This window comes from Cherax quadricarinatus, chromosome 7 (assembly GCF_038502225.1).
Source record: "Cherax quadricarinatus isolate ZL_2023a chromosome 7, ASM3850222v1, whole genome shotgun sequence".
NCBI classification, from domain to species: domain Eukaryota; kingdom Metazoa; phylum Arthropoda; class Malacostraca; order Decapoda; family Parastacidae; genus Cherax; species Cherax quadricarinatus.
In genome coordinates this window covers 64555878-64564082 of record NC_091298.1, presented here as the reverse complement: position 1 = coordinate 64564082, position 8205 = coordinate 64555878, and the positions used below count along the sequence as shown (strand labels likewise).

Here is an 8205-nt window from a genome sequence, read left to right as displayed (position 1 = left end):
TGACTTATATGGTACCATGACTTATATGGTACCATGACTCATATGGTACCTTGACTTATATGGTACCATGACATATGGTACCATGATTTATATGGTACCATGATTTTTATTATTATTATTATTATTATTATTATTATTATTATTATTATTATTATTATTATTATTATTATTATTATGATTATTAGTACTATTATTATTATTATTATTATTATATTATTATTATTATTATTCACAGATATTTACAGATCGCATAATTAATAGTTAAAAAAATATGGGTAGTCTGCTTTTATTCTAGCCAATCACAGATCAGTTAGGTATTTTGTAGCCAATCAGAAGTCAAGTAGATTTTTTCTCTAGACAATGTGAGGTCAATCAGGCAATTTTTTCAGCCAGACAGAGATCAGACGATCATTTCTCTGGCTAATTAAAAAAAAAGATATTTTTTATACAAATAATCAGAATATCCATCCAATCAGGAACAAAACGAGACATTTCTGCAGCCAATCAGATATCAAGTGGTGGGTTCCAGCCGATGTGAGACCGATCAGACAACGCCTCGGCCCATCAGGTACATCTCCAGGAGGAAGACGAGGGTGGCGACGAAGCTGCCAATCAGGACGATCAGGAAGGCTCCTTGGAGGTGGTTCAAGCTGAGGGGGATGACGCCCCCTTCCACCCTGTCCTCACCACCCTCACCCACGCTAGCTCCTCGGTACTCCTGCCCCCAACCCATGATTATTATTATTATTATTATTATTAGTAGTAGTAGTAGTAGTAGTAGTAGTAGTAGTAGTGTAGTAGTAGTAGTAGTAGTAGTAGTAGTAGTAGTAGTAGTAGTAGTAGTAGTAGTAGTAGTGGTAGTAGTAATTAACAACCTCACTGACTACCCGTCACCTCAGTTGACGTAGCTACACACACCTTCGTTGTCTTGGCTAATCTAACCTCAGTTGACTTAGCTAATCTCACTCACCTCCGTTGACTTAACTAATCTCACTCACCTTCGTTGTCTTGGCTAATCTAACCTCAGTTGGCTTAGCTAATCTCACTCACCTCCGTTGACTTAACTAATCTCACTCACCTTAACTTAACTAATCTCACTCACCTTCGTTGTCTTGGCTAATCTCAACGAGTCCAGGAAGAACCGTCGAACAAGACCAGCTTGCTGGATCCAGCCCAGGACCACATCCAGCCTCCTCTTGAGTGGCGAGTGTGTCTGCAGACCCATGGCGATGTTGTAAGGGGCGAAACACTCCTCCAGACGCAGAATTAAGTAAAAACGTCATTTCAGAAGTTAACATCTGTTGTTTTTTCTATTTGGTGTCAAAACGCAATAATACCCTTTTAGATAGGCTTCAAACTCTGAAAGATCGTAGATGTGTTTGTACAAGATACGATATGTGGAATTTTTTTTTACTGTGTTGATAAGCTCTACGTAGAATTGAATATTACATGATAAAGCTCTACATAGAGTGAAAGATAACTTGATTAAGCTCTACACAGATTCAAAGATAACTTGCCAAAGCTCTACAGTGAGCGAAACGTGCCGGTAAAAGTTAGCTCTGCAGCCAGTTTCTTTTCTATGTCGCCAGTTCGAAAATTGAATTAATACAAAGAATTGAAATCGCAAAAGCTCTATTTGAGGTAAAGTGAACTTAGGGAGGTGTACTTAGGGAGGTGTACTTAGGGAGGTGTACTTAGGGAACTGAACTTAGGGAGGTGTACTTAGGGAGGTGTACTTAGGGAGGTGTACTTAGGGAGGTGTACTTATGGAGGTGTACTTAGGGAGGTGTACTTTGGGAGGTGTACTTAGGGAGGTGTACTTAGGGAAGTGTACTTAGGGTAGTGTACTTTGGGAAGTGTACTTTGGGAAGTGTACTTTGGGAAGTGCACCTATACATCAACTTACAACCCTAATTGTTAAAGTGGTGGAGGGGTAAGCCAGTGGAAGGCCTCGGTCAGATGACCAGAAACTCCAGCTGTGGGTCATCATCTAAGACCCGAGTCAGGAAACACTTGTCCTGTATCCTGACAAACCTGACCTGACCTGACCTGACCTATATAGAGTAATGGTTTAAACGTGTTTCTATAACTGGGCAAAACAGAGGAGCAAATAGCATTTGGATGTAGCGGGTTAGCGCGTTTTGCCCCTCCTGTGACCCTCATCGTGAAACTATAGTTTTATGGGTACTACCGAAATCAAAAGCTTCGTTTCACACATACATAGAAGAGTTGCAAGTTTGAAGCCTATCCGCAGAGTCATTCTTCTGTTGTCACAAAAATACAAAAACTGCAAAGGTTTTATATATATATATATATATATATATATATATATATATATATATATATATATATATATATATATATATATATATATATATATATATATGAATAAGTAGAATTAGAAGAAGCAGAGACCTTCATGATTCGAACACGAGACTGTCCCCTGGAAGCGAATCTAGTGGCAGCTGTGAACTCCAGGAAGCCGTGGTTTTCCAGCAGGGCGCCCTGGCCTTCCAGCACCTTGGGGAAGATCTGCCCTGGGGAGCTGTACCCCTCGTAGGTCCTGGAGAGCTCCTGAGGGTGGGAAAATAGGGGAGGATAGGTGGATGGTCTGGTTGTTTGAGCGGATTGGGGACTGAACCTTCATCCTGTATTGCTCTAAATGACCCATACGTGTTTAATGCTTCACAAAACTAATAATAATAATGATAGCTGCAATAATTAGATAGAAAACGTTAAGCGTTACGGTCCGTCCTGGACCAGCATTAAGGATTATGACTTGGACCAGAACGGACCAAAGTGTTATTATTATTATTACCTTGAGGTAAATATCGCTGGCCGAAGCAAGTTCCTGTTTGAACAGGTCACCAAGACCAAATACTCGAAGACCAGAGTCATGGAGCTCCTTGAAGGTCTCCATGGAGTAGGGTCTCCTGCTGACGAGCAGGAAAGCAGTGAGGTTTGTGGAGTAGGCGATGGTGACGATCATTCCGTAGAGCCAGAGGGAGAGGACCAGGAGATGGGCGGAGACCGGCTTGGGGTCGCGGACGGCCGACTTGCCCAAGAGCGTAGCGAACGAGTAAGTGAAGCCGGAGGACAGGGTTCGAAGCTCCGGAATGTCCTCGCCGCTGTAAACGAGCCTTCGTATAGACCTCATGTAATAATAATAATAATAATAATAATAATAATAATAATCTTTATTTCTACAAGTACATGATATAACTTATACAGACCATAGCTGGCATCAGTGACATACTGTATAGAAAGCCCCTTGTTATGTTCAACATTTCGGGCAACATAGGTTAATATTGTCCCCCCAGGATGCGACCCACACCAGTCGACTAACACCCAGGTACATACTTGATGCTAAGTAATCAGGGACAGTAGGTGTCTTAAGGAAACACGCCCAATATTTCCACCCGTACCGGAGATCGAAACACGGACTCTCAAAGTGTGCATAGTAAAGTTGTGTATAATTCAACAGCACCTCCTCTCTCTCTCGCTCTCAACTCTCAACTGACGTACCAGGCAGCGGTGCCACGAGCTACAAGATAGAGGACAGGTCCTGATGCTAGCAGACACAGGAACACAGCCAACCACATCCATCGACTAAAAGGGAACGATAAAGCCTGCCAGAGAGGCAGTGGAGGCTCAGACCGGACCAGGAAACAGTTAAACTGGAAAGCAAAACAATAAATACCAGGATATATCCACGTCTGACGAACTTATTGACGTATTCACATATGTTGTATAGAGAAGCATATATACTCTTATTGTGTGTGTGGTACCTCGGTATCGTAGCGAGCGGAGAACTGGATACCAACTTGCTGGTTTAGGGTAAAGTACATGTTAGCTACGCCTATGTCAGCCTCTCCTCGGTACAGCCTCCCCCGTAGGCCAGTATATGTGCCATTTCCTGTCGCTGTACCCCACATTTCACCTGTGATAATAAAAATATTTAATAATAATAATAATAATAATAACAGAAATCCTGTGTATAACCTGTACTAACCTGGATAAAAAATAATTTATTCCTGTGTCTGCGTGTTTGTTTATATTCATTGAGTTGTATATGCGGAGTTCGAGACTTAGCTCCTGGCCCTATGTCACAGACCACTTTAGCATCACCGACTTCTTGGACCTTATGATATCTGCTCTTTAAGCGTGTGTATATGTGTGTTAACCATACCGTGGGTGGGGATAGAACCCGCGATCAGAGAGTCATAAAATTCCAGACCGACGCGTGTGTGTGTGTGATATTTTGTATGTGTGTGTGTGTATATATGTGTGAGAGAGTGTATATGTGTGTGTGTATGCTACCATTGGGAGGCTCCTGGTACTCCACTGTGAAGTTCATAGCACTGGCCAGCGCCTCGATCACCAGGATGTCGATACCGTAGCGGTGGGTCACCTCTCCGTCAGCGCCCCGCTGATAGAAGATACTGGGCTCCCAGACGAACGTCACCACCTGACAACATAGACACACCTGGTCGGTCAGGTGGCTCGACCCTTGGTGAGTCAGGGACAGAACCCACATTATCAAGTAACTGGTATCGCAAATCTGTTTCACTTATCTCAAATTATAATACATTTAACTCATCAAATATATGAGGGAGAGAGATTGGTGTAGAGAAGGAGCTACCTAGCATGAGCCAGTAGACCTCCCGCAGTGCTACTCCACTCTCACGTCTTTATTTACCTTCGATGTAAATGTTCTTACCTTGAGCGTGGAGCCTCGCAGGTTGGAGATTTTGTCTGGGTAGATCTCTACCTGGGATGTGAACCTGTGTCTTCTCCAGATAGCGAGGCGCTTGATTCCACTCCCACAGTATATCTGGTTCATGTACACCTCCCACTCTCCCTCTACACTCGACTGTAAGGAAAAGATATCTGTTAACTGAGGTAATAGCTGGGCGGATCACAGTTCCCGGTTGCCTGGTACACACTATATCACAGTGTAAGTCACTGGTTTAGCCAGATTGAATGCAAATTGGTTCTCTTTTTGCCTTGATACTCAGCATAACATTTACAGTCATTCGTAAGTCACTCTGGTAGAAGACTTTAGCTGCATCAATGAACTCAGTCACGGTAATAAAGCTTACCTTAACTACCCCAGCAAGGTGCTCAGTCTTCCTGCCCTTCCGAGACTCGCTCACAGCCTCCAGCTCTCCCAGTTGCAAGCCAATCATGAAGTATCTGAAATTAATTTTTTTTAAGTGTGTAAATTGCTGTTGAACTTAATTTTTTTTATTTATTCTTGTGATTTACATTTATCTCCCAATGGTTATTTAGTCATATTTATATACAGTGTTGTTGTATTACTGTAGTTGTTGTTATTGTTCTGGATTATGATTTATATCATTATTATTAGTATTAGTATTTATTATTATTATTATTATTATTATTATTATTATTATTATTATTATTATTATTATTATTCGAGAAATACGCTAAGGTTGTAGGGGGTTATACAACGCCTGGGGAATGGTTAATAAATTTGATCCAAGGAATTGGAGGACATTTGCAATTCCTTGGATCAAGAGCCTTTCTCAGCCGAAAGCTTTAAGTGATTATGCCAGAATTGTTATTGCTGGGTTGAGGGGTTGTGTAACGGCACTAGAACCGTCACTTGTTATTGTTGGGTTGAAGGGTTGTGTAACGGCACTAGAACCGTCACTTGTTATTGTTGGGTTGAAGGGTTGTGTAACGGCACTAGAACCGTCACTTGTTATTGCTGGGCTGAAGGGTTGTGTAATGGCACTAGAACCGTCACTTGTTGTTGGGTTGAAGGGTTGTGTAACGGCACTAGAACCGTCATTGTTATTGTTGGGTTGAAGGTTGTGTAACGGCACTAGAACCGTCAATGGAAATAAGTAAAGGACCCCAATGGAAATATTTCACTCTGTCTGACTTTTTTGGGTTATCCTAGGTTCTCTACACATATGCTGCTATGTATGATAATTCTATGTAACTGTATTTGTGTATACCTGAATAAACTTACTTACTTACTTACTTATTTGTTATTGTTGGGTTGAAGGTTGTGTAACGGCACTAGAACCGTCATTTGTTATTGTTGGGTTGAAGGTTGTGTAACGGCACTAGAACCGTCATTTGTTATTGTTGGGTTGAAGGGTTGTGTAACGGCACTAGAACCGCCACTTTACTGTCGGGTTGAAGGGTTGTAACGGTACTAGAACCGTCACAACAGATCACCTGCAACCCAACAATATGGTTACATTAAGGTTACAAGCCCAGTGACTGGTGAGGTTTCTTGCTAACCTTCCGTAGTAGTCCCAGCTGTTATCGTCTGTGTTGAGGAATGTGAGGAGAGGCTGTGAGCTGTGGAGGAGGAAGATGTAGCCGCCCACGCCCTCACACGAGGAGGTCGGTGACCACAACACGCCCATCAGGTCTTCTGGCCTCCGTATTTCCACCACCTTGTGTTGGATTATTATTATAATCAAAAAGAAGCGCTAAGCCACAAGGACTATACAGCGCCTTGTGTTGGAGAGGTGGAGAAAGATGTACTTGAAAAACACATGAACCAATATCACTCTATTCAACCCCTCGTTCTTGTTCCTGTATCTCTGCCTACCTGTCGTAGGTGGGGTAGAAGGTGCAGCAGATGGTGGAGTAGCTGGTGAGTGTTGCCTCCATCGTGGATCAAAACCAGGTCGCATCCCTTCATCTCCCTCTCCAACACAGCCTCCAACATCTCCCTCACGAATGACGTCTCTTCCTCCTCCAACATCGCCTTTGGTGCTACTGGAAGCGACGATCTCTCACGCTGGACATTCCAAAGGCTTCGAAAAGCTGCACTCCTATCCAAAGCCCCCGGGGGAACCTCTGAAGCAAACGGAGTACCCCTAAACCTGGACCGATTCCCCTGTTGTCCCCCGGGGTAAAGGGATGCCCATCTGGCATCCTTGCCGTAGCTCTCATCCAAAGGAACATCCTGCCCAGGATTGACGTGGTTACCGTAGGATGCACCGCCGGCAGGAGTCCCTGGACTTTCCCTCAGCTCACCCTGATAGGGATAGGAGCCTGTATCATCGCCGTGGATAGGAGTAAGAGGGTTTTCCTGGAGAAATTGCCAGCGTGTTGCAGAGAGTGGAGACACCAGCATCAACACCGCCACTGATGCAACGATCTCCATTTGCTGCTACAAATTTTCTGGCGAGATTTTTCAGAAAACAGAATAAATTGCCATTGATGGCACCTGTGATTTATTCGGTTATTTACTTATTATTATTATTGTTGTTGCTACTTCTATTGCTACTGCCATAACGAATACTGTTATCATTATTACTGTTATCATTACTGCTACAACTACAAAAGGACCCCAATGGAATTAAGTCACTCTCTGACTTTTTTGGGTTATCCCAGGTTCTCTACACATATGCTGCTATGTATGATAATTCTATGTAACTGTATTTGTGTATACCTGAATAAACTTACTACTACTACCTACTACCACCACGGCGATCGCTAATACCAGCTACTACCACGACTTTCACCACAACTGTTACTACGACCACCACCACCACCGGTGTTACCACTACTGCTACAACCACGACCACTGCTACGTCGACAACCACTGTTACCACGACCACCCTGCTACTACGACAACCACTACTACCAGGACCACCCTGCTACTACCACGACCACTGCTACTACGACGATCACTGCTACTACAACGACCACTGCTACTACGACGACCTCTTCTACTACGACGACCACTGCTACTACCACGACCTCTGCTACTACGACGGCCACTGCTACTACGACGACCACTGCTACTACCACGACCACTGCTACTACCACGACCACTGCTACTACGACGACCACTGCTACCACGACCACCCTGCTACTACCACGACCACTGCTACTACCACGACCTCTGTTACTACCACGACCACTGCTACTACCACGACCTCTGTTACTACCACGACCACTGCTACTACCACGACCTCTGTTACTACCACGACCACTGCTACTACCACGACCTCTGTTACTACCACGACCACTGCTACTACCACGACCTCTGTTACTACCACGACCACTGCTACTACCACGACCTCTGTTACTACCACGACCACTGCTACTACCACGACCTCTGTTACTACCACGACCACTGCTACTACCACGACCTCTGTTACTACCACGACCACTGCTACTACCACGACCTCTGTTACTACCACGACC

General features: G+C 43.8%; 1 protein-coding gene across 1 annotated transcript; it reads right to left on the bottom strand.

Annotated features, from left to right (window-relative positions):
* Positions 1-370: 370 nt before the first annotated feature.
* On the bottom strand, positions 371-7539 carry LOC128686718 (probable glutamate receptor). Its single transcript, XM_053773745.2, has 11 exons — positions 6596-7539; positions 6280-6437; positions 5103-5196; positions 4721-4873; positions 4321-4468; positions 3789-3940; positions 3526-3677; positions 2819-3128; positions 2416-2574; positions 1103-1252; positions 371-718 (listed from the first exon to the last, which is right to left on the bottom strand). Exons 1-11 carry the CDS (start codon positions 7154-7156, stop codon positions 545-547), a joined length of 2211 nt encoding a protein of 736 aa, XP_053629720.2. The 5' UTR covers positions 7157-7539; the 3' UTR covers positions 371-544.
* Between the last annotated feature and the right edge of the window lie 666 nt (positions 7540-8205).